This window comes from Hypomesus transpacificus, chromosome 3 (assembly GCF_021917145.1).
Source record: "Hypomesus transpacificus isolate Combined female chromosome 3, fHypTra1, whole genome shotgun sequence".
NCBI classification, from domain to species: Eukaryota; Metazoa; Chordata; class Actinopteri; order Osmeriformes; family Osmeridae; genus Hypomesus; species Hypomesus transpacificus.
Window position 1 is genome coordinate 7,421,274 of NC_061062.1, and position 27,071 is coordinate 7,448,344.

The 27,071-nt window shown below is 44.7% G+C and overlaps 3 protein-coding genes across 4 annotated transcripts in view; 2 read left to right on the top strand and 1 right to left on the bottom strand.

Moving 5' to 3' along the window:
- Positions 1-210: 210 nt before the first annotated feature.
- ankrd6a (ankyrin repeat domain 6a) lies at positions 211-6,604 on the top strand. The gene is made up of 14 exons (XM_047051718.1): positions 211-357; positions 542-640; positions 1,423-1,521; positions 1,724-1,822; positions 2,173-2,271; positions 2,447-2,524; positions 3,099-3,203; positions 3,357-3,518; positions 4,226-4,387; positions 4,613-4,765; positions 4,973-5,083; positions 5,408-5,723; positions 5,824-6,203; positions 6,419-6,604. The coding sequence occupies exons 1-14, from the start codon at positions 211-213 to the stop codon at positions 6,602-6,604; spliced, it is 2,196 nt and encodes a 731-aa protein (XP_046907674.1).
- Positions 6,605-10,983: 4,379 nt separating this feature from the next.
- Positions 10,984-12,540, top strand: gja10a (gap junction protein alpha 10 a). The gene has a single exon (XM_047051732.1). It carries the CDS (start codon positions 11,038-11,040, stop codon positions 12,538-12,540), a length of 1,503 nt encoding a protein of 500 aa, XP_046907688.1. The 5' UTR covers positions 10,984-11,037.
- Positions 12,541-13,637: 1,097 nt separating this feature from the next.
- The window catches only part of LOC124465292 (transcription regulator protein BACH2-like), a 28,536-nt gene continuing 15,102 nt past the window's right edge, over positions 13,638-27,071 (bottom strand). For both annotated transcript variants that reach the window (XM_047017010.1, XM_047017018.1), the window contains 4 exons: positions 24,776-25,042; positions 19,491-21,068; positions 16,835-17,041; positions 13,638-16,604 (listed from right to left, as the gene is read on the bottom strand). In XM_047017010.1, coding sequence (XP_046872966.1) covers positions 16,083-16,604; positions 16,835-17,041; positions 19,491-21,068; positions 24,776-25,027 — 2,559 coding nt within the window. In that variant the 5' untranslated portion in view covers positions 25,028-25,042 and the 3' untranslated portion in view covers positions 13,638-16,082. The remainder of the gene's footprint in view (positions 16,605-16,834; positions 17,042-19,490; positions 21,069-24,775; positions 25,043-27,071) is intronic.

Consider the following 27,071-nt stretch of genomic DNA (forward strand, 5'->3'; position numbering starts at 1 on the left):
CCTGTTCCTAACCAGTGAGGTCTTTGGGATTGACATTTACACAGGAAGCAATAAGACTGACATAAAAACGAATGCCCGGGAACCGATGACAACATTAATTAATATAAGATCAATTATCGCTTTCCCTCAAACCTCAGTAGAAATCTTGCATAGCACCCCCACGATTCTTAACGTATAATCTGAATATGTGTTTCCTGCAGTGTTGCAGTCATGACGAGTGGCAGAGAGATGGTTCTTGTCCCTTCGTCATCCCAGCAGGGTCATTACACTGCCCTCCACAGGGCTGCTAAGGTGGGCAACAGTGAGGCCCTTGCTGCTCTCATTAAGGGGGGCTGCGCTCTGGATCTGCAAGACCGGGTGAGTCCCCATCAGGAACAGAAGTGACTCAAATGTAATTCTAATGAAATGTAAAACCCAATAATGCACTTGAAGTGCACTTGATTTAGGTAATGCAGTACAGTCAACTGTCAAATTACAATTCTCCACAACGCAAGCTACTGTATTGTCACATAACAAAGATTTGGTTCAATCTTTCTGCCAGGATGGCAACACAGCACTACATGAGGTTTCCTGGCACGGTTTCTCTCAGTGTGTCAAGCTATTGGTCAAAGCTGGAGCCAATAATCACGCTAGAAACAAGGTATTAAACCATACAAATTGTCAAATTGTCAAAACATATTTCCCTTCTAAAAGTCACGTCCTGCTCTCTCCAACCCACAACCACTTCACATATGTGTGGCGGCCTGGGGAAACCCTTCACATGGTGAAAATGTGACTTTCTGGGTGGTATACATCTTTGGAATCTACAAACTTTCCTGAATACAAATCTGTTAAATCACTCAGATATCTTTATCACAACTGAAGTTACATCATTTTAAAGTTGACTTGTGTCAAAAAGTGGTAGAAAACTGCATTCAAAGATTCCACTCCGTTTCATTCTAATTCTATTGTGATGCAAGGGAAACACCAACCATAGACATACACCAACTCTCAACTCGAACACTCAAACAGATTGTCAATCTGTTTACATTAATAACTTCTCAGTAAATTATTTTTCAGTTTAACAGCCTGACTTCATTGATCAGTTGTTTGGGGCTGCTGCAGCACAAAACATAAAAAATCTCAATTTTGACAGAAAACACATTTTGGATCTTTTTTGGCTTAGCTAACAATGAGCGGCCGCGACATCCGACGGGTTCTTGCAGACCGCCACACATATTTACATTCCAATTTCTGCTGTGAAAAAACAAGCTCTGCATCTCGAAAGATGATCATAGCCTATACACATAGCTACCAAGTTGGAGCAAAAAATCGAATTACTGAGTAAAGCTTAAAGTAACACATTGACTGCATTAGCTACCATTAGATACCATTACCATTCAAACTAATAGGATTTCCTTATGCAACAATGTTCTCTTTGAGGCAGGGAACATTCCTCTCCACCTAGCATGTCAGAATGCACATGCACAAAGTTCTCGAATTCTGCTACTGGGGGGGTCCAGACCGGACACCAAGAACAACGTAGGTCTTCTACCATAATGAAATATCACATCTCTGATATTTACTTATGTTTTTCCAGACAAACCAAAAACGGAATCTCATTTATAATCCCTTATAAATTATTATTGGACACGCTTCCGAGTTTACTGGCAGAGATGATGACTTAATTGAAGTCTTTCAAACCATTATTTACTGTAATATGACCTCTGAATTTTGGTTTAAGGTGGGTGACACCTGTTTACACGTAGCAGCACGCTACAACCACCTGGCCATAGGGAAAATTCTCCTGGGTGCCTTATGCTCTGTGACAGAGAAAAATCAGGTGGGCTACAAAATGGTATGCACTGGTGTTTATACTTATCCATCACATAGCCCGCTAAAAAGGCATGGGATGGGAGCCTGCAACAGCCATTAATTCCCTTTTTTCAAGACAATTAAGGTCATTGTACACAATGGCTTTGTGCCAAAAATCTGAACAGTGGATTTTGGGCAATTTTCTACTCATGAACAGGATAATAGATTGATAAATGTGAGGTTTATTCACTCAGTTTAGAATGTATTACTAGAGCCAAAGAAAATAAAGTGAATGACTGTAATCTGTGTTTTGTGGATGAAATCAGTGGGCAACCAGGAACAATCTAGACTTTCAAATGACCTTGATCTTGCCTGCAGGTAGGGGACACAGCTCTCCATGTTGCTGCTGCTTTGAACCACAAGAACACTGTTCAGCTTTTACTGGAAGCTGGCACAGACGGCAATGTTAGAAATAATGTAAGTAGGTATATTCCCTCTCCAGTCCAAAATAATCCTAAAAGTGATCAAAGTTTTGTTATTTACCTAAGGAATAGTACTGGCTGCCTAAGCAATAACTTGGAAATGTGATGACGCTACGATAATTTTACAAAGAAAGCACTAGTATAATGCGTTTTTGGGATGTTGGTTACAGGCAGGCAAAACTGCGCTGGACAAGGCTAGAGACCAGAACCATAGAGAAGTAACTCTCCTACTGGCAAGAGCTCCTCAGGTTAGTATCACATAGGCCCCCATTGGACATTAGCAAACATTACAGTAACCTATTAGTGAGCTGTCACATATCAAAATAGTTGTGAAGGTTTTTTGATTTTTTTTTTTAAATACTCAGCAGAGGGCCCTTAAAACTAAGAACTGTGCACTAAGAACTGTGCACTTCTAATGCTTGATGTGCTCTACTTACTGTGTGCACCATTTGTATGTTGCTTTGTATAAACGCACTTGCTTAATGACAGAAAATAAATCAAAGATAGAAAAAAAAACATCTAGTGCAATACCTACTATTGAAACAGTTCTACTATTGCGCGGTATGGTCGAACTTGGGGGTATTGAGGAAGGTGTTTTTGATAGGTTGTGTATCGATGTGTGTGGCTGTGGCTGTGTTTAATTTCGTAAAACATAATTTCTATGAAGGACAAAGCTCTCTCTTATCAATGTACGTTTTTCAAACAGTGTCTGAATATCTTCTTTAGACCTATTTTGTACCTTCCCCATGCATCTTATGCAAGGTAGGACAAGTGATCTGTAGCTTGCTGTGGTTCCACCTGCTATGTAACGGTGGTGTCCAGGTTCACCGCTTCACAAGAGGGAGAACAGTGAGGAAGAGGAGGGACGGGTTGAAGGCTCAACGCAGAACCCAGTCTGCCACCCGCGTCGAAATACTACCAAACAAGGTACCAAGAAATAAAATGTTGTACGTTTTTACGCTTAATGTCATGTGATTAATGTCAGGGAATGCTTAAACAATTCTGAAAATATGTATAAAAATACATGGACACACAAAAGTCACCCAATGTCTCTGCCTCCCATGTGCGTTGACTGACCAGGATAGTGGATCCTTGGCTGAGGACTCTCACAGTAGTGAATGTGTGGTCAGCACAGGGGTGATCAAATCGGGTCTTCATCCACTCCAGCATTACCACAAAGCCTCTGCAGCCCCGGCTAGTCCTCACGGCAGACGGAGACGGAGGAAGCATCTTAGAGTACCGGTGGGTGTTGATCCAGACATCCAGGTCATCTATCAAACTAATCCAAACCCTATCCAATGAAGCCTTTTGGTGTTTGTGTAGTCTTTGGAGGTTCTAAGAATGTCGGAAAAACTCCATTGACCTAAAAAATAGTTTTTCGTTGTATGTCAATAGATGGTGTTTCTTCGACGATATATTTGACATGCGCTGGTATAAAGGTCCACATGTGGCAATCTTCAAATTGCAAATTGTAGGGGTCAGATGGCTGAGCGGTTAGGAAATCGGGTTATTAATCAGAAGGTTGCTGGTTTGATTCCCGGCCCTACAAAATTAAGTTGTGTCCTTGCGCAAGGCACTTCACCCTACTTCCCTCGGGGGAATGTCCCTGTACTTACTGTAAGTCACTCTAGATAAGAGCGTCTGCTAAATGACTAAATGTAAAAATAATTTGAAATTTAATGAAAATATAATGTATTACATTTTGGGGGCATGATGGGCTTCAGATTGATTTCCATCTAACCCCTCTCCCTGCCATACAACCAATCATTGTTTGTGTGGCTCTGCGGTTAACTAAGCGCTTATAGATTTTGGAGCTGGTGCACGTGCATGTGTACGTATGCGGCCAAAACACCAGACTTTGAAGTATTTCTCTTGTTTGTTGTGCCTTTTCTTTTCTCCAAAGATAATGGGTTTCTAACATGTCATAAATAGATACTTGAATGTTTTAGGTATCTGATGAGGGCTCTCCCAAGAGACGGGAGAACACACAAACACAAATCCACAGGCGGAATAAGTTGAGTCTCTTTGATGATGAAGCCCCCCTTCCTCCAGGCGATACAGCCTATCAGCTGTATACACTCTACCGCGACAAGGACGGCCATATCCGACAGGTCAGTACAACATTTGAATCATAAGGATATTGAACCTGTAACAGTACATATTTTAATTAGATTTGATACATTTACTATTTATCTACTCTATCTACTACTTACCAAATGTAATGCACTTCAATCCGACTGTTTCTTACCTAGCTTGGAAAGAATGCAATTTAAATAATGTTGAAGATGTTTCTGATGATAATGATTATGATGATGATGTCCCATTGTGATGATCAGGCCCCTGCTGATGGTTGTCACTGTAAGCCCATGATCAAAAAGCTGGAAGTCCAGCTCAAGGCCACCAAAAAGGAAATGAGGACCCACATCCTGACTGTGCAGGAGCAGGTGGACTGCAGGCTGGATAGGATGGACAACAAGTGTAAACACCAAGTACGTCTAACACAGCAAAGCCTTTTACACTTGAAAATAGTGTGTGTGTGTGTGTGTGTGTGTAAAAACAATCTCCAAAAGTAAAAAAAAAAAGAACGTTGTTTTCAACTTGTCAACAGGTCAATGTTGAGCATAATGGATATACATTTTTTACAGCGTTTAGTATGAAGTTGTTTTGCATAATTGGTCTGTTTCTCTGTTCACCAGATTCAAGTTCTAGACATGCTGATCCAAGAGAGAGTGGCGGCAGAGAGGATGCGTACCATGTTCAGGATGGACCAGAGGGCTGCTGGGAGGGTGGAGGCAGAGAGGAGACAGGTAGGAGGATACAGGAGACAACTGGTTTTCAATGATTTATTATTATTATTTTCATTCTTGCAAACATATTGACAGTATGTTTGCATTTAAATCTGTGTCATAATAGATGTTTCTGACACACAGATTTGTTATTGAAGAGCTGGAAGAAAATTATGACATTATAATATTATAATTTTTATGTTCTGACTTCTCTCTTGTTAAACTGTGAGGCAAAAGTCAGACCAAAATGTTGTTAGAATTCCAACACAGACAATTTCAAACTGTTTTGAAACAGTTTGAAACAGTTCCAACACACCCATTTATTGTCTTTCCATCACCCTCAAGCAGGTATCTGTGAGCCAGGAACTGAAGAGGTGGTGCATGACAAAGATCCACGATATTGATTGTCATGCACCAGGGGACCCACAGTACAGCAAACTACTCACCTCGCCCTCCGTGGACCAATCACTGACTGACCAGGACCCAGAGTCCCTCCCCCTGCTCTCCGTCTTTTCTGGAGAGAGTAGCAGCTCATTGGCCACATACGTCAACCTGCTTCCATATAAATCTGGCTCCAACATTCATAATGCACCTCTCAGCCCTGATTCTGAAACAGTGTCAAGAAGCAAGTACTTTGAGCTGAAGCTAGACAGGTCACCAGGTTTGTAAAATGTTCAAAATAAAATTTCAGTTTCAAAGTTTGTTCATTTTGAAGTTTGTTCATGTTCAGTCGATCTCCTCATCGCATTTCCCCATTCTAGACGACTACGAGAACTCAGCCGTTTTCTCTCAGCATCCCCTCCACCAGTCACGTCTACTCCTGAGCGCCACTGACCCCCAGCGGTCGCATCAGGAATTGCAGCACTACCCCATGGCGGGGGCTATTGTTAGGCAGAACGGGGAGGACTGTTCCAGCAGTGTCAGCAGCAGTCTGTCAGTTACCAGTGACTGGGACCGGGACCACCAGGGCCTTGAGCACCAGGGCTACAGCTGGCACCACAAGATGCACCTGAGGGACCCGATCAGGACCTGTGGCATGGCAGCAGGGCCTCAAGCCAGGACCAGGACCCTGGAGTTCTTTGGGGGTCGACCACCTGAACCCACTTTCAGTCAGGAGAGGAGTAATTTGCATGCTGTGGAGGTAAGTGGTATCATCTAGTTAAGTGCATTCTGTTTGGAGGATTTAGTTTGCTTGTATTGAAGGCAAGGTTTGGATGAGCAGTGTTGTTGGGTCTGGGAGAATGGAGGTGTCATCAACACTTCAACACATCAAAATATGTTTATAAATAAATACAAAAATTAATTTTGATTAAATAGTTTCAAAATGACAGATACTTGCTGCTTCTGTGGGTGCAGGTGACCCAGCGTTTCTTTGAGACAGTGTCAACCCAGCTGGAGTGCTGGTATGAGAGGAAGCTCCAGGAGTCCAAGCAGCAAGCCCACATCCAAGCACAGCAGGACAGGTCGCAGCTGATTCAACGAATCAACAGCCTGGAGGAGGAGCTCCAGCAGCTTAGGGCCAATAGCAGCCCAGAGAGTTGATGCCAACCTGGGCTAACCTTTGAACAGTTTCTACAGCAACAGTTTCCCCTGAGGGGGTGGGGGTGGGCGGGGGGGGGGGGGGGGGGGGGTGGGTGGGTGGACTGGGGTTGACTAATTGAGTCCCAAAGGCAGCTCTCTCGTGCCCAAGCACATTTGGCAGCATGCATCAAATTAGATCCCTCGGTGCAGAATGATATGGATCCGTAATGATCTGTCTATATCTGTAATGATTTCATGTCAGCCCCTCTCACCCTCCCCTTTACTTCTGTCTCCGTTCTCTTGTATTGTCGCTCTCTCTTTGTCTCTCGCTCTCTGCGTAGTTCCCTGTTTAGAGGGCTTCATGAATTTCTACTGGCCAGCGTGGGAGGATCCCACTTCATACCATTCACTTGTTTCTGGAATGAATTTATTCTTTATTAGAAATGATTGGGAAATTTGGGAGGATATCAGTACATAATGTGCCATTCCTTTTGTAATTTATTTTGTTTTAATTTATGTTTTGCTGTACAAACTAAAAACATCCAAGTAATGAGCTTTTGTCTAACTTTATTTATTCAGAAATAAAATAATTGTATATTTTTTATAAATGATAAGTTACTATTATTGTTATTAGTAGTAGTAGCAGCAGCAATTAATCAATTAGGATTGATTCATTGATTAAGTGGCATTTCACAATGGTGTATTGTAAGAACTGCATGCAAGAGGTCAAGTTAGCTATGAGGGGGAGGGAACAGGTATCAGTGTGTTTGGAGTGAGGAGGAGGGGGTTGAGGAGGTTGTATTAGGGTCCTGTTAGAAGCATCATGAAAATAAAACAGATAAAATCCAAATGTCTGACTTTTAGTTTCTTGTCATTTCAATACTTTCTGTCTATAAGTCAAACATAGCCAGGTTACTAATTAGTGGTAAAACAGAATGATTAAACTAAAATTAAATGTGAATATGAAAAACATTATTTTAATAGACAAGGACCTTTAGCAGTCAATCCGATCTCAACGTCATTCAATTCAAAAGAGGAACAAAATCAGTGTCCTGTCAATCAGGGATTCATTAGATCACAGTGTGCTGGAGAAGTGGGATTGTAAACAAGGACATGGACAAGATAGAGAAGCAGTTCCCAGCCAATGGTTAAGCACTTGTTGAACCCCCAGTTATGTAACACGTGACCCTGGTGTGACATCTGGCATTTGCTGCCGCAGCTTCTGCAAGGGAAAATCAAATCAATCTCCTATTGACTTTGTCAGTGTGCGGTGGAAACCTAATTAAATGCCCTCAGGCTCAACTGGTTATTTTCTGCAAGCCAAGCCAACTCAAATCAACTGCTATTATGTACTATTACTGTTCACAATGTTTTTAAGTGGGTTTGAGGGCTGATTTGAGAGGGGTAGCTCCGCATCAAAGTATTTCTAGGGTATGTTATCCTCAAATGTCAGCTTAATGCCAGTTGCAAAACTGAATTCCACTTCACCCATGGAGAAGAAGAAGAGTTACAAATGAATAAATTTGTTTGTGAATGCCGCCAATTGTCGCCAATTCCCACTGTCTCCAAAATGTGCGTACGCACTGGTCAGAGTTTGCGTGGAGGACCTCACAATCTCCCGTCAAGTTTGTTTTTTATAAATCACAACCCGGTGATTAATCGAGATAGAGACTGGTTTATTAGATTACAGTGACAGAGTGTTAGAAATTTGGAGAATGCCTGCCCAAAGCTGAAAACTGAATACAGTATACTAGTAGACTAGGCAGATGATTTGGAAAATCGTGTATGCAGGTCCATTTGAGGGCGGTCGGTATCCCAGAAAAGATGGAAGGCTTGGACCCGGTCAAGTTTATGTAGGAGTTATGTACTGACCTTTTGAGGGTAGAGTTCTCCCATATAGTGATGAAACTGGACCACACACACAGGCTAGGGAGAGCAAACTCCACAGGTGGAAATCATATCAGACCTTAAGCCTTCATTGTGCTTTTTCACTACTACCAGGGTACGAAACACATCTTCGAGAAGAGAAGGGAGGATTTCACGTGCACAAGATTCCTCTCTACCTTGACGTCTGTGTGTGGCTGGCCTGGAGACACAAAGCTCTCAACAATGTCAAAGCCAAACTACACAGAAGGAATATTCACTTTGGGCTTTTCCACTCTGCTTGCCTGTAAGTGAATCTGGACAGAAAAACGTTCTACTTGAACTCCTCTACTTCTACTTGGGAGTCTCATTCTATAAATATGACAGGGTGTGCTGTTTGCTACCTACCTAGCCCAAGTCCCGATAAGGTTAGGAGATGTAACCAGGGGCAGGGTCTTAGAGGAAACTGAGGCTGTTGACCGGAGGCAGTGGGAGTACCAGTGAGTGCTCCAGGAGGCTACCTTTCCAATGGACCAGTCAATGTGGGGGTTGTGGGTCTGTAGCTAGGTGTACAGAGGCATTAATGGTGTTGAAGGGGCTGTCAGTGATATGGAAACACAGGGACTCTTAATGGTTACTAGACAAGAATATGTACAGGGGGCACAAGCAATCAGCAGGCCATTCAATCCCTTGGCATCTATTGGGGAGTCTCGAGGTTAAGTCTCAATTCCCAGCTGGCTCCTGAAACCACTCCCTGTTGCCACTCCTCAAACCTTTTAGCGCTGTCCACAGTTCCGCCATCACTATAAGTTTTTTTTCTGGGTGCCAATAGAGCCCCTTGCATTTCCAACAAGGTTGAAATGACTGCTTTCACAACACTTCTAGCCAAGCAAAGAATACTCCTAACCTGGAAATTGTCCACTTCACGATGTGATGTTGATTTGGCGCTTATAAAATTCAAAGTTTACCTTAGAGGGTCTTGAGCTCTTGAGGAAAGGTGTATACCTTTGTTTCTTGTTTTAATGGTTTATTTGTTCTCCCTCTGGACTGATTGCCTATGATCACAACATTATCGAACTGCAGCAGGCCCCTGACCTACAGTAGGTACTCTTTAACCCCATGGTCCAATGTATCTTGCTCACTCACATTATTAGAAACTGCAAGTGGCAGCTCGGATCTAAGGTGGATTCGAGAGACCGCAGATAGAGTGCGGCTAGTTAGATCAACACTTGTATTATTGTTTTTGTTGATTTTATGTAAAGCACTTTGAGCTGCAATTCTTGTATGAAAAGTTCTATACAAATAAAGTCTTACTTACTTACTTACTCCGATAATACCTGGAAATTCAGTAACTTAACTACATAAAAATAATGGTGAATAATGTCATTTGTTTTCTTACGCTTTTCCCCAATAATTATTTTTCAAACAAAGAGCAGGGTCGTCGTGAACCTAATGAATGAAGTGCAGCTACCCTTGAAATATTAAAGAAGTAAGGAGGCTTTACTTTCGTTCTCTCACACCCACATTAATGGCACATCACTGACATTCCAAAGTAACAATAACCCTCAATGCCACAAACTATGACTTCGTACGTGACTCATTGAACCACTATCTGCCTTTATAGATTCTACATTAGATTAATCAGATATGATGGCTAGTTGTACTTACATAATATGGTTTCTCCGTTTTCAACATCTGTACCCTCCCTCCCGATTGGAAGGCACACTCTTATGTATACAAGTTGTCATGGGAGGACATTATGAGAAAGAAAAGCAATATTCTCCTCTTCCAGTGAGTGGGGTATTGATGGGCATTCAGCCATGTTGGCATTGTGGGTACATGGAAAGGGGGTTGGACAGGGCTGAACAATAGCCTGGCAAGATGTGCCATGGGGCATTGTCCCGTTGGTGACAGATCAATGGTCACATCCTGTGAACCATGCATGCAACGACACGAGAGTGTACTCGCACTGAGCGGCAGACCTCTGAACAGGAGACAGCAATGTGTGTTTGGGACTGGTGCAAAAAGGAAACACAATCTCCCAGCTTTTTCATGGGCTAACCAATTTGAGCCAACGGTGATTTTAGGGATGGTTTTGTTAAGGTAATAATGCTTTTTGACATCTCCAGTGGACTGTAGCCATACCATTGACATGTAAGTGTCGTATTTATTTTTCATTTGAAACTGCAACATTTCATGGCTGACATGATGTAGTGACACGTAATACAGAATACATTTGAACAAATTAGACAATTCTAACACAAATTGCACAAAGCAGTCATGAACGCATCTCACTCAAATTACAAATGTATCTAATAGCGATGGCATTCATAATTAAAATTATGGAAACTAAAACAAAACAACAGACAGCATGAAGGCCTCCCTACCTTCTGGCTTTATATGCTAAAATAAGAGGGAACATTTTAAATAAGATGTTCATAATCAGACAAGAAATGTGTTGTTATAAAGAAAGTGTGTCAAAATATAATGAATTTTTCCGGGATCTGTTTCCCTGTGCAGCCCAGGGGCATGTGGCAGTAAGAGTTGAAGCAGAGAGAAAGCCACTGTGCAAACAGCCTCTGCCTGTGACCATGGGTGACTGGAACCTGCTGGGGAGCATCCTCGAGGAGGTCCATATCCACTCCACCATCGTGGGCAAGATATGGCTCACCATCCTCTTCATCTTCCGCATGCTGGTCCTGGGGGTGGCCGCCGAGGACGTTTGGGATGACGAGCAGGCCGAGTTTGTCTGCAACACCGATCAACCAGGCTGCAAGACGGTGTGCTACGACCAAGCCTTCCCCATCTCTCTCATCCGCTTCTGGGTCCTGCAAGTCATCTTTGTGTCCGCCCCATCTCTGGTCTACATGGGCCACGCCCTCTACCGCATCCGTGCCCTGGAGAAGGAACGCCATAGGCGGAAGGCCCAGCTAAGGGATGAGCTCGGGGAGACAGAGCAGGCGTTGGACGAGCACAAGCGCGTCGAGAAGGAGCTGAAGAGGCTGGAGGAGCACAGGAGGGTGAAGAAGGCTCCGCTGAGAGGGTCTCTGCTCAGAACGTACATCATGCATATCTTAACGCGCTCGGTGGTGGAGGTGGGCTTCATTATGGGCCAGTATATCCTCTACGGTGTCCGCCTGGAGCCACTGCACAAATGTGAGAGGTTCCCTTGCCCCAACAGTGTGGACTGCTACGTCTCCAGGCCGACGGAGAAGACGGTGTTCATGGTCTTCATGTTTGTCATCGCCGCAGTTTCTCTGTTCCTCAACGTCATGGAGATCTCCTACCTGGGCATGAAGAAGATTAAGCAGACATTAAACGGGCAGCATTATGTTGACGAGGACAGTTTGATCTACAAGCCCAAGAAGAAAGCCACCATACAGCAACTCTGTGTGATGAGGAACCTCTCACCTCACAACGGGCCGCCTACGCAGACGATCTTCAAAGTCATTCCCGAGAAGGAACTGGACACCCCTCCACACTATAACGCTGGGCCCAAAGCTAACCATGAAGAGCTAAGGCACAACAGCGTGGCACAGACCGGGCACTATCTCACCAACTGTGTCAACATTCAGCCAAGACAGCAGCAACGCCGGCCCAACCAAGACTGCACCTTTCAGGATGTGGAACCCCCCCCCACCACTATCATCGCAAACTTAAACAACCACCACCCTCCAGCCTGGGTTGGAGTACATGCAGCTGGGGAAACTGGGCCAAAAATGAAGATCCACGAAGACCACCACCAGCAGGAGTACTATCAGCGTAACCACATGGAGCCACCAGTGATCAACAGCATGATACACAGACCCAGTCTGGCTATCAGGGACCTGGAAGAGGAGGAGAGGAGGGCATCCATGGCCAGCGATTACCTCTTCCCCAACCCCAGGAAAGCCAGCTTCATGGCCAGGATGCCATCAGACAGCATGTCCACCATCAGTGGCTCCAGCAGCCCCTCAATGCGAAGTTCCGATGAGTCCGAGCTGGGGTCTTTGGGGAAGGGAGACATGCCCATGATGATGCCCCCTCCTGGAGGGAGAAGAATGTCAATGGCAAGTAGAGCTGAGAGACAGGCAGCCTCTGACCTGATTGTTTAGATGAGCCCCTCATTACATTGTATGATGTTAGCTGACACAACATGGATCAAAATGACTGGTGAAAAGCATTAGTTTCATACAAATAGTAAAGACAATATAATAAATAAAACCAGACCAATCAACTAAACATTTTATAAGGGTGGGTGGTATAGGCATTTAGCAATAAAACGGACTGCATTGGTTTTCTTTTTGTAAATACAGATTTTTACCTCAGGGTTGCAGTTAAGGATTAAGCTTATCATAGTAACTAAGAACCCACCACCAAACAGGAATCAAATGTTAAAGGTTGGGGTTACCGTATGTAATTTTGACCAAAAAAGCTCTAGTTAAAAACAAAATACATTAATGCAGCACTCACTGCATGTCAGAGAAACATAAGAGGTAGTTTTGCTAATGGTATTTGCTAATGACTAACTTGATACTATTATCTGTCTCTTTCAGAGTGTATTTTTGGACATCTCTTCCATCATGAAAAAGTGAAGTGGAAAACCAAACCCCAACTGAACATGATAGAAGAATCACTCACTGGTGGTGCCACGGTGAACAAGAGATATCAATGACACAACATGCTCATTTGATTGATCTCTCTCTCCATGCCCCACTGGGCGAAAAACAGTCAAGCATCACAAGCCTTTAGGTTCAGGCTAGGGAGGTACTGATTCTGCTGTTGTATCTTTCAAATGGAAGCACCTTATAACGCCCACAATCTAAAAACTAGGTAAAAAAAGGATCACGCACATCAAGTGAACATTTTTACCTGTCATTTTCCTGATATAGAATGAATGTTAGTGATGGAAGAACATGAATAGTGACATCTCTGGGGACTTTTTTACATCCTCATTTGGAGCATAGACTTTTATAAACTGATATACCACACTTTTTATAAGTCAAAGATGCATACTGGGAGAGGAGAAATGGTTATGGTGCGAAAAAACTGGTTGTTTGTAATGAATAAAATGATGTTTGTACTACATTAAAATCAAATGTTCCTTTAAAAAAATTACATTTGTTAAATGTAAAAAGAAAACGTTAAAAAACATCACTTTGTTAATACTGAGACCCAAAATGTGTTCTCTTAATCAAAAATCCCTCAAAAATAATTGGCACATGCTATTGTTTTTATTTCATAAACAGAAACTGCCTTGACAAAAAAGTTTTTTAATATTTCCAAACATTTTGCATATCAAATTAACCAAAAACACAAGTTCCACAATATTTACAGTAATTATAACAAACTCAGGCAATTTGAACATTCAAAGATAAAAAGGAACCCCAAAATAGCTGATTCTGCAAATAAGAGTCAACTTGTAGGTACTTAAAAGACACGTAAAAACTGGCTCACCAAAATCTACAAATACAATAATAACCACTGTCCATGTAAAAAAGAGAAACACCACCACATACGACTTATGCCTATGATACAGTCCTTACCCAAAAGAAGAGGTATGCTGAATTGTACAGGTAGATAAGTGTGAGAGTCCATAATAATCATGTGAGGCTTTACAACCTCTGCATACACTCCTTCTGGGATTCAACCAATCCTGCACTGCAGAACACACTGGAGAATAATAACTGGCTGTGAAGTTTTGAGAAAAGTGAGCTTGGCTTCGGTTAAACAAGTGCACATCGTCAGAGAAGTTACATACAAAAATGTATAGTATTTCTTGTGGCACTGATGTGTGTTGTCTGCAGTGAGGGTTATAACATGTGCATTTTCAATTGGCTAACCTTCAGTTCCCTTTCTTGTTTGGCCTCAATAAGCTAACCTCTAAGGCAAGAATTGGAGCTGCACTTGTCAAATGAGTAAATTGTTACATATTCACTCACAATGTTCTATAAAAAAGAAACAAATGAAAAGAAAATCCTGAAGTCATCAATCCAAATGAAGTCTCTTGTCATGAAAAAACTCCACTAACATGTAAAACAGAATTTTGTAAACATACATCTCCTAAGTTAAAAGTCATAATTTAATCTAGACATTGTGATTCATAAAAACACGAAATGACATGTCTAAATCCAACTGTCAGTTTATAAACAACAAACTTCACAAACCACAAAATCAATACCAGGTAAGGGCCTAACACTGTTTCTGAACAAGACCCCTCAAAACATCCTAAAAATAAATACATTAAGATAATTTCATATTTACTTATCCAATTTGATTAAAAACAGGTGGTCAGTATTTATATTCAGTGTACTCAGAGTAGAGGTATTTTGTGGAGTTGTTTTATTGGTTTAATTGTGGGGAGGAGTAAATGGTGTTAAAATGATTTAAAAGCTGGATTTCAAAACTAAGTTTACATGGTTTTTAAAATGTGTCACTTAGGTTCCAAGTCCACATGTGCCAACCATGAAGCATGTTGCAGACTTAAACAGAACACTTTTTAAAGAAAAAGCAACTATGGGATCAAATATCTTTAAATTGTTTTTGTGTGTGTTGTTTTTACACAGAATTTGACAGTAAGAATTATGGAGAATACTTAGAGGATACATTTCCTATTCTTACTTTTACGTGCAGTATATACATCAAAAGGGGTTAAAATATCTACGAAATACAGCATACTACTTTTCACAACATGTAAGAATGAATTTGTGGCTCAAATAAGAGCATTATGATTGAGTTAAGTGTTTGCTTGTTTTTGACACCATTTACTAGTTAAGTACTAAGGAGTTCTACTTCTAAGGATTTCTAAGTGCCAACGTCAAAGCATTAAGTTTTACTAAAAATGTATTTGCCACCTCTTGGAGGTAAAGGGCAGTGCTGTTTTGTCATCTCATTTCCCGAATTAGCCCATTTGGTCTTTCTTTTCCAAATCTTACCACAGATGTGTAGAAGGCCAAAGAGGAATGTACAGAAATAAAAATGTTCTTGGGGGAAAGAACAAGAGATGTGAAATGAAAGAAACTTTGCATATTGATACCCTATCTGTCTGCTGTACAGAACTGTCTTGAACAATTTTGTAACAAAGTAACTTTGGTAACATTTTATTTTACAGTCCTGTCACACCTTTGGTATCTACTAGGAAATAACATGGTAATATAAAATACTTTCTTATTGGCTTCTAAGACAATCAAGCAGTAACACCTTGGTGCAAGAGTTCTAACAAACGTATCATTGTTCGTACTTCCTAAATAACGTTTTGACCATGTAATTACCATGTAAATATTGGACCATGAAGTAAAATGTTATTGGATATATTATTATTGAACATTCAGAGGAATTCCTGAGTTCATCCTTCCATGTCAATAGAGGGAATGAGGGAAGAGACAAAGAGACTAAGAAGGAGTGTGTGTGTGTGTGTGTGTATGTGTGTGTGTGCACGTGAGTGTGTTAGAAAGAGAAAGAAAGGGGGAAGAGAGAGATCCAGGAGGAGGATATAGGAAGCTGCCAGTGCTATTGTTGTTACCAAAGGAGCTTCATAACTCCAAAAATATCTGTTTAACAATATTGCTGATAAGACAACTGTAGTGTCAAACTTTATGAAAAAAGGGTACTTCAACAACATTTACATCAAAGTAGATGCTAACCAAAGAAACATGTTTCAATTACTGCCAGGAGAGGCAGAGTCTTCTCCAGACAATTCCTCCGTTGTGCATTTCTTAGTCATTTCCTGACAGAAATCTATGGTCACTGCAGGACTACATGGATCCATTGAAGAACCAGGCTCTAGGGAGGATTCTGGTTCACGATGTCTCGGATTAGAGTCCTCTACCCTGAACACCTTCCGTCTCTGCTTCCCTTGACCTCCATCGCCCTGGGCCTGGCAAGGAAATTCACTCTCTGTGTAAGAGAGGGACTTGACGTAGCTCCCCTCGGAGACGGGCGACCCCGGGGTGGAGGTCAGGTCAATGCTGGCGGTGACGGGGGCCGTAGTGGTGTCTCGGCCCTGTGTGGCAGCGAGGAGGGCGGGGTGCAGGATGTTGTTGGTGTAGGGAGGTTTGTCCTGGCTGTCAAGCACGTCCTTGGAGACTTCCTTGGAGAGGTAGGAGAGATTCTGCCACAGCTCGCCCATGCACGCATTCAGCTGGTTCCTCTCGCTCAGCAGCTTGTCCTTCTCACACACCTGGGACAACATTCAAACACATTGGTGAATCTCAAGAGCCTGAATATTTCATGCCATGAACACATGCAAAAGCAGACACACACAAACACAAATCAATATCGTGAGTATACACTTCTACAATAACATTGTTATATATGCGTGCCCACACACACACACACACACAACCATGCCATGAAACCCTTGGTGCCACAAAATAATCTGTTTCTGTTGTGTTCTTGTTGCTGTCGTACCAGTTTGCGGATCTCACACTCCAGGTTCTGGATACAGTCGAGCTTCCTCTTGCGGCAGCGCTGAGCGGCGATGCGGTTCTTGCTTCGTCGGCGGATGTCATGGATGAACTCCAGCTGCTCTGAGGTCAGCTTGTGCATCTTGATCATAATCTGGAAGTCATTCCGTGGAAGAGTGGTGATCTGGTCGGCGGGAAAGGGCAGTTTAACCTGCGATGGAGAGAGTGACAGAGAGAGGGGGATATGGAGAGGTATTAAGAGGAGGAGAGAAACAGAGAGAGATAGAAACTTTCAGGGATGATAGTGACAGCATGCCGTCAGAAATGGACTTGGCGTGTATACCCACTTGCCCAATAGGTGGCACTATAATGTAGCCTATGAGATCCAAGTACATTTGGCACAATATAACAAAGTGTCCATTACTAGGGACATAAAAAATTCACTCCATTTGTTGAAGTCAACAAAATGTAATTTCAAGACCATGCATTCAACTTTTGCTTTACACTCTTTAGTATTTTGTTTCAATTTTTACCATTACCGTGATCACTTTTCTAAATACTGTATGTGAATGTGAAATAATACATCCGATCGGATCATTTTGCGAAGCAACACGGCCTCATCGCAAGTTCACAATGCATAAGCATATTATAAAGCCTTATAATATACCCGGCTAAATGACATGATTTCATGTGTGTGGTTGAGAGCAGTGGAGAGGTAAGGCCAGAGGGCTTCAGCGGAGTGACCTTGGGGAGGTGGGCTCTCTCACTCCCACCCTCTCTTCATCTCTCCCTTTCTCTCATGGACGGCCATCTATATTTAGCTCCTTTACTCACAGCCGTCACATAATAAGGTTAGGATGACAAAGTGAGCTTCAGATGGTCATAAATTCAGATGCTCTCTCTCTCTCTCCCCCCCCCCCCCACACACACACACGCACGCACACAAACACACACACTTGTTCTGGTTTCTCTTTCCATTTTTAACTATGTCCATTGAGTCATTACTCTGCTTTGCAATGGGACAGCGATAGGAAGTAGGTCTCATTTGTATGGCGGGTGTGAGCGCGCGTGTGTGTGTGTGTATCTCCAGACCACAATGAGGACAAAGGTGAGACTGAACTCAAATTAAGGGCACAAGTGTGAGATTATGTGTTTGTCGAAACATCGCTGTTTCCAATGGCCTACTCTCCAACCTCAGCAGGGGGCTCGCTGGTGAGGTGTCCCAGTTAGAGTGGGTCATGACTGGGAGGACATGGCCAGATGGTGAAGGGTATAGGGACAGCACACCTTCTGCTTGGCCCTTGTGGATCACAGGGTGAATGTGTATGCTTTGTGGTGCTTAGTTTTGTTCATGTGCATGTCTCTGTGTGCATGTGATTGTTTTATTTGCTTTAAGAGAGCGAAGAATGTTTGAAAATCTTTGTGTGTGTCTGTTTTGGTAAAGGTGTGTGTGTGTGTGTGTGTGTGTGTGTGTGTGTGTGTGTGAATACTGTACATACATGTTTATTTAAGCCAGGTGACCAAAACTGCCTGATACACAGAAAGGTATTTCATTTTCTGAATCTTTATGAGAAGAGCTACAACTCTTCGAACTTTATTTTCACGTCTTGATTGATAAAAGATACAGAATTATTCATTAATCATTCATTAATCATTAGGTATTTGACAATTTGTTACAAATACTCTTAGTTATAGTTTTCTAAAAAAGGAAGACAGAAAATCTCAATGGGTTTATAAGAGACAGTGCTGAGGATCTATTTTCAGCAGAGTTGGAAATACATCTCTTTCCCACTCTTATCCATCCCAACTGACTCACTGACTGACTCATTGTTTGTCCCATTAATACTGTCCTATGGAGGACTGACACAACAGAGATATGATATGAGGGCGTGTGTTTGGTTTTGAGCATGAGCACAAATGTGCGTCCTTCCCCTGATGCATGTTTTTGCATGTATTCGTGTGTTTCTTTTGGCAAAAACAGCAGGGTACAGCTTGCAGTGCATCAGACATGGAATCTTCTATCTCTCTCTCGGCTGATAAGTGAGGGAATGCGCTTAAGCATCACCATGGCAACAACCACGGTGCTTAGCAATTCAGCAAATGTGTAAAATCGAGGTCTTATCCCAGGAGGGAGTAAACAGTGTGAACGGGCCAAGACTCCGAGCTCCAAAGTCAAATCTATATAAAATCTATCAAATTCTGTCACACTGGAAATCAAAGCTCAGGGTGACATTTCAATATCAAGCAACATTTCCCTTCCCACGGATGATATGCAAGAAGAAGCATCTCAACAAAGACTTGTGTTTGAATGGGATGAAATGCAAACGGGGGTATAGCTTAGCCGCATATGACAGTATATATCAAGAGGTTGTATGTTTACAATTCCCCGTCATGTACGTCGCTTTGGATTAAAGTGTCAGTTAAATGAATACATCACAATGATAATAAATATAAATATTTGTAAAGTCAATCTTGAATGATTCTAGAGCTCAAATCTTTTGGGTTTGCATAATCTCTCATATCCCGTCTCGCTAGACCAAAAACGTAAGAGAGCGTATTGGAAAAAAGTAGTGGAAGAAAGAGATAATCAGCCAATATACTGTATGTGTTTAAAAGTCTGCTTCAGATATTTTGTTATGATATATATTTTGAACACTGACCTCAGGAGCCGGCTCCCTTGCCGGTCCACTCTCGCTGTCCCCCTCGGAGAACGACCCTGACTCGTCGCTGGAGACCCCGTTGGGCTCGCACTTGATCTCGGTACAGCCCTGAGAGAACATGGCCTCTCTTCTTCCTCCTCCTCCCTCACCATCACCACCATGATGGTTCTTCTGGGGCTCCCCAACTCCAGCCAAGCAGTGGACGAGCCCCGACACGGAGCCCGAGCAGGGGGAGGAGGAGAAGTCAAACGGGGGCATGCTGGAGGGAGAATCCTCCTCCAAATAGGAGAGGGAGGAGCAGGAGCTGGAGGTCCGGGTACGGGGCTCCATCTGTTGGGGCGAGCGGGGGGAGATCTTAATAGGGACCGGGCAACTGGTGGTGGGACGAGGCCGGGGCGTGAGAGGGACTGCCAACTCCGAAGAGGAGAAGGTTTGGGAGGAAGGAAGTGACTGGCTAGAACTGGTCCAAAGCCCCTTGGAAGGGAACTCCGACAAATCGGGCGACTTCCGGACAGCATAGGAGTTGGACGCCGTTCCCCGACGCTCAGCACCGCCACCGGCCGAGGAAAATATGACGCTGCAACGGTCAAACTCCTCTTCCTGTTTGGAGACATCGTCACAGGACATGACTTTAGGCGCGAGTCTTTCTGCGTCCTCATCCGCCTCAGTAGTGGGTGAAGTGCCTGTGATGCCAGTCTTGAGGTCCCCTTTACTGTGCCCCTGAGATGGCCCTTTCTCCTTTTCACATACCCTATGGTGGTTAGAGAGTGCCAGTCTGTTGGTTAATAGCTGCTGTATGGTGCTGGTAGAGGAACCGGAGAGGGCGCCACTGAAATCCAGCCCCTCTCTCTGGAGGTAGGAACGCAGGCAGGAGGAGGGTGAGTCTCGGCTTGGGGGATGCTGGAATATGGGCCCCCCTTTCACCTCCATCTCCATCTCCAGGACCTCCTCCGACAGGTCTGAGGGGCTTGGTTCCCTGCTTTCCTCCTCCTCCCCGACCCACTCCTCTGAGGGGTTCTCCTCTTTTATCTGGGAGGGCGTGAGGAGGGGGTGTTGGAGGCCTGCCTCGGAAGAGCTGGTTTCTGTGAGGTGACCAGGGCCGACAGCTGAGGTATTATGAACAATGACATCATCACTGCTGTCATCGCCTTCGGCACTATTTACACCATTTTGCGTGGCACAGGCCTGCTGGTACTTCCTGTATTTGGGGCATCGTGGAAGTTCAGGGGTCAATGGCGCGAGGGCAGAGTAATTGGGACGCCGCTTGTTTGCGGCTGTGACTCCCTCTGGTGTCCTGGCTGCCTTGCGGGCTTCTGTTAACCTCTCCTCTGACCCAGCACCTCCATCCTGGGTGATGGTGTCCTCATTGTGCGTTGGCTTGCGGTGGACTTGGTGGCCGTTGCTATGCTGGCTGTCACTGTTGAGCTGGGCCTGGAGGAAGCTGAAGCAGGAGTCTTCCAGGTTATGGACCCCAAGGAAGTCGGCGCACAGGATGACCTCGTGGATATTGTCTCTGCTCAGGACCAACTTGGCAGTGTAGGCAAACTGTAACAGAGGAGCAAAGCCTCGTGTCGTGACCTGAGGGACGGGGGAGAAGAGAAAATTAAATGATATAAAGGCAAAAAGAAAACGAGAAGGGCATTTATTAAACCAGAAATGTCACATTAACACTTATGTAAGGATGTCCTAATTGTAAGGATATAATATTTGCACTTTGGTCAGTAGCGTAATCAGTGTATCATAATGTATCTTCAAATGTGGTCATGATCACTGTTACGTAGTCTACAGTCTATAAAAAACTCTTTAGTGAATAGAGCTGAGAGTATCATTCATGTTTCTACACTTCTCTACAAACAAGACACATCACAAGGGCAGATCTCCCTCCATTATCACCCCTTTCTTCTAATTTCCCCCGCCCGCCATCACTCACACCAGGCCTCTTTCCCCTCCCCCCACTGTATCTCAGCAGATCGTAACCAGCAGGCTTGGTGTGTGTGTGGTGTCTCCGTATGAGTGCGTGCGTGTGTGTGAGAAAAGGTGTGTTTGCAATGTGCTTTATGTGTGCAAGACTGGAGGGGGCTGGAGTGGAATGGAGGGGGCTGGAGGGGGATGGAGGGGGCTGGAGGGGGATGGAGGGGGCTGGAGTGGAATGGAGAGGGATGGAGGGGGATGGCGGTGTACGATTGCTGTGAGAGTGCTGAGTGCTGTGTGTGTGTCTCTCTCTTTTTCAGCTGGCATCAGCACCTGCCTCCTGTGTCTGCAGTGCTGTGGCATGTCTTTTTAGGCACAGCCATGCAAAGCAGCTTTAATGTTACTCCCAACCAAACTAATGAGACCAGGGGATATAGCCAGCACAGAAAGATAGAGATAAAGAAAGGCAGACAAGAGAGAGAGAGAGAGAGAGAGAGAGAGAGAGAGAGAGAGAGAGAGAGAGAGAGAGAGAGCCCCACTACCCTATCACAAAAGAAGCAAGGTGTCACGGCCACAGCCGTGCCCCCCTATTGTTTTTGGTTTTGCCCTGCCCTAGTGTTTCCCTGTCATTGTCGTCACCTGTCTCGTTCAGTTGTCGTTAGTTTCATTGTGTTCACCTGTGTCTTGTTTGTTTCTGTGTATTTAGGTTCCTGCTTTGTGTCCAGTCTTTGTCTTAGCATTACCCTTTGTCACTGCGTGTACCTTGTCTGTTTCCTGTTTTGAGAATTAAACCTGTGTTCCTCGCTATGCCTCGGTACTCCCCTGCATTTGGGTCCAACCCCACCTCACGTCGTGACAGAATGCTAAGACCAAGATGGGACCCAGCAGAGAGTTCACCCAACCCTTTCCTGAGACCCGCCTGGCCTTTGGTGGACCCCGAAGCCTGCAGCTCAAGGCCCACCCCAAGTCCTGGTTCCAGCCCCAGCCGGAACCCCGACTCCAGCCTCGGTCCTGCCCTGGGCCCCTGCCTCGATCCTGCCCTGTGCCCCTGCCTCATCCTGAGGTTGTGCCGCCCTGCGCCCGGACGAAAAAGGTTGCGCCGCCCAGCACCCAGACCACCAAGGCTGTTCCTGCCAGGGAGAGTCGGCCGCCTGCCGCCAGAACCCAGCCCCGTTCCTGCCCTGTACCCCTGCCCCGTTCCTGCCCTGTGCCCCAGCCTCGTTCCTGCCCTGTGCCCCAGCCTCGTTCCTGTCCTGTAGCCCAGCCTCGTTCCTGTCCTGTAGCCCAGCCTCGTTCCTACCCAGTACCCCAGCCTCGTTCCTGCCCAGTACCCCAGCCTCGTTCCTGCCCTGTACCCCAGCCTCGTTCCTGCCCGGTGCCCCAGCCTCGTTCCTGCCCGGTGCCCCAGCCTCGTTCCTGCCCTGTGCCCCAGCCTCGTTCCTGCCCTGTGCCCCAGCCTCGTTCCTGCCCTGAGCCCCTGCCTCGCCCCGAGGTTGTGCCGCCCAGTGCCAGGCCATCCGAGGACTCCTGGCCGCCTCCTCCTCCGCCCGAGGACTCCTGGCCGCCTCCTCCTCCGCCCGAGGACTCCTGGCCGCCTCCTCCTCCGCCCGAGGACTCCTGGCCGCCTCCTCCTCCGCCCGAGGACTCCTGGTCGCCTCCTCCTCCGCCCGAGGACTTCTGGCCTCCTCCTCCGCCCGAGGACTTCTGGCTGCTGCCTGCCGCGGTGCCCGCGCTCCCAGGCGCCTCCTCGTCCGCGCTCCCAGGTGCCCCCGTGCCCGTGCTCCGGCGTCCGGGCCGCCCCCCGGACCTGCCTCTACCCTCTGCCCTCCCTCCGGGTCGCCCCCGGACCTGCCCCGACCCTCTGCCCTGCCTCCAGGTCGTCCCCCGGACCTGCCCTGACCCCCTGCCCTGCCTTGTGGGTCGTCGGGTGACGTCCCTTGAGAGGGGGGTACTGTCACGGCCACAGCCGTGCCCCCCTATTGTTTTTGGTTTTGCCCTGCCCTAGTGTTTCCCTGTCATTGTCGTCACCTGTCTCGTTCAGTTGTCGTTAGTTTCATTGTGTTCACCTGTGTCTTGTTTGTTTCTGTGTATTTAGGTTCCTGCTTTGTGTCCAGTCTTTGTCTTAGCATTACCCTTTGTCACTGCGTGTACCCTGTCTGTTTCCTGTTTTGAGAATTAAACCTGTGTTCCTCGCTATGCCTCGGTACTCCCCTGCATTTGGGTCCAACCCCACCTCACGTCGTGACACAAGGTGTGTGAGCGTGCGGGTATGTGTAAGTGGTATACGTAGTGCTTTTGCAGTGTCCATGTAGCTACACATTAGCAAGCATCTGCAAACTCCCCACAAAGAACAAAGCATTTTGTAACCACAAAAAAAAAGGATTCGCTAACAAAATAAGCCATGCTTTCCAGTCATTAAAATATGTAGATGTTGACTTAAAGTGGCTCAGGTGATTACTGTATAAGGGAAAGTCAAAGAGATGTATTAATCAAATTGACAGATCTGGGACATTATATGCTAATAAGCTTTAGGATACCTGTGTGGACTGGGTCAGTTTTACGATCATTTGCAGAGGCAAAAAATGTATGAAAGACAAATAGAAAGACATATCATGGGATTTTGAGTATTCACATTGAGCCTTTTCAGGAATCCTGCCAAGTCTGAACAAACAAGCCAGCAGTGGAATGCTCCTGTGACAAGTGAGCTTCCCTTGACACAATTCTCTCTCTTGCTTTTCTTTCTCTCTCTTCCTCTCTCTCGCTCTTGAACCATACTCTTTTGTAAAAAGAGTCTCCGTGTCCTTCTCCGTTCTCCTTCCGTGTCTTACACATTTACACATATACTAACACATTTGAAGGACAAGACATTTAATAGAGTAAATCTGCATTAATGTATTTTTGCTTAAATTATTTGTAGGTATATGTATGTGTGTGTGTGTTATTAGTTCTCAAAAACAGACATTCTTTTAAATAACATAAATCTCAACATAATCAAATCCACAGCAATATAAAAACCATGTCTATTATTTTGTTCCCCCCAGAATACTGTAAATATCATGCTGCAATCAAACCACAAAAACCTAAGTGTTCAGGTAGTTCATAACGATGGACAATGACAAACAACTGCTAAAAGGGTCAAAACATTTATCAAAGATTCTATTTCAGTTTAAACATTAGTTACCCTGACCCAGAAAAGAAATAATACCACAATAATACCACTTTTTGACTTGTAATGTTACTGCTTTTGCATGCATACAACGTAACCACCTGTGTTGTTCATAGGATAAAAAGATCCACAAATTCTAGGGGCGATTATTGCGTATGTTTGCATTGATGCCAGTGCGTTTCGCGTGGCTGCAACTGGTGCCACCCACCTTCTCAGGCAGGCTGATGACCGGCTCTTTCCCAGCATGCGTGTGCCCCAGCAGCGCCTGGAGGAAGTAGCGGCTGCTGGCGGCCAGGACGGCCCGGTGCGCCCGCACCTCGGCCCCCTCCACCACCACGGTGACGTCACACAGGACGTCCTGCCGCCGCTGCTCCTCCAGGGACAGCAGCACGTTGGTGCAGTGGACTGTGGACTCGTAGACGTACATGGGCGCTTCTCCGGCCCCCTCCTCGCCCCACATCCCGCTCCTCACGCCCTGGCGGGGGACACACATGAACCTTCAGTGTTTGATACACATTTGTTGAGGAGGAAGCTTTTGGTTGATGAAAAATGGATTTGCATCATCATAGAAATGTATTTACGTTTGAAATGTAGAAAAGGTCTGACTTTTATTCACCAGCTACAGCAGTGTACCAGTTGCACTCCAGCACAATGTACACAAGGTACTGTGCAGATAAAGATGCGGTTATTGCAGTTCAGGTGTCTCAGAATGAGATAAAATACACATGGCCATTCCATTGTCTATTCCATCTCACAACACAACTAAACAATGCTTCATAATCTATATATTTACATTTATTCATTTAGCAAATGCTTTTATCCAACGGGACTTCCAAGAGAGAGCTTTACAAAAGTGCATAGGTCACTGATCATAACAACGAGATAGCCCCAAACATTGCGGGTAGCCAAAACATGAAGCATACATTGTGAAAAAACTAATAAGTGCCAAAGGGAAGAACCATAAGAGCATTTATTGATTGGGTTAGGGTGAAAATACATTATATTGACAGTATGACTTTATTCGCACAAACAATTTGCAAGAAGAGTGAACAACAAACGAACAGAATGGGTGTGAGACCCAATAGATATCACCAGATTGAAGCGGCTCCATCCAAAGCCGTTTCATTGTGTTCATCTCAAATGCAGCACTTAAAGCCCCTGCACAGACAGCTGAGCCTGCAGTTTGTCTGTCTGAGCCCACGGCTGTGTGTGTGTCTGTGTGTGTGTGTGTGTGTGTGTGTGTGTGTGTGTGTGTGTGTGTGAAGGAGATACAGAGAGATAGAATGCAAGTGCATGAAACCATATCTGTGTATGTGTGTGAGTGCCATTTGCTTGACTGTGTGTTTATGCGTGTGTATTTGTGTGTGAGTGTGTGTGTGTGTAGCGATGCGTGAAGAGGGAAAGGGGGCTTGTCTCTGCTGACTCATGGCCTTATAATAGGCAGAGAACCTGGAGTCAGACTGTTCCTGAGCAAAGCAGAGAAGTTGGCTTTTATTTCACCACCCCCCCCACACATACACACACAAACACACACACAAGCACACACCCACCCACAAGCACACCTACACACAGGGGAACAACCATAACTAGAATTCACAATAATCTCCTACCAGTCTCCAGGCTGCCTTCTAGAATGGCCCATAGACATGCTATAATTAGTACTAGACTAGATCATGATGAGCCAGTTTCACTATGATGCCAGCAAATAATGTGCTACTACACTGTATTACCTCAATACCTCCTTCCTAACATGTGAGAGTGTACATACATCATCAGAGAATTCAAAACGAAACCCCTCAATGACTTCAAGGGTTATAGTAAACAGAATAACCTGAGAAAAGTGAATTCCTGAAATATAAAAAAGAAATCCACACATGATTGTGAAAAGGTAGTTGGTTGCCAGCTAAAGTGAAGAAAATGAACAAAGTGAAACGGAAACAAAAAATATATATATTGTTAGAAGTTACTGCGATATGTATTGCACAAAGCAATATAAAATTTTCAAACCCATAGTTTCATTGGTAAATTGCCTCCCCAAGCCATTGCTCTTCCACAGCAAATACAACCCACCCCCAAACACACACACAAAGACACCGATTACATCTGCTCAAAACACAGTTGGTGGCTTTTGGTAAACAAACTGTTACCGGTTATTTCATCATCCTAGTTTGGTATGTGTGTATATAAAATGTGTGGGTGACATTCTTCAACTTCACTTTAGTTTGACAGCCAGTTTAGAGACATGGGTGTAATCTTGTATCCCGTGAACAGTCTAATGATTGCTCTAGGGCTGTCGAGAAGACCAACTGGTAATACTTGATGAGTGCCAGAAGGGGAGGAGGAAGAGGAGACTGCAGTCATCCCCTTTCCCCCCGGCATTGGCTCAGTTCAGATATAAGAAGCGTACTGAGCCCAGTGAAGAACCATCAACCTGTTCCAGCTGATGGCTGCGAATGAAGCAGTAGCTCAACTGTTCAATTCAATCCCCAGCGAGAGAGCTCGAC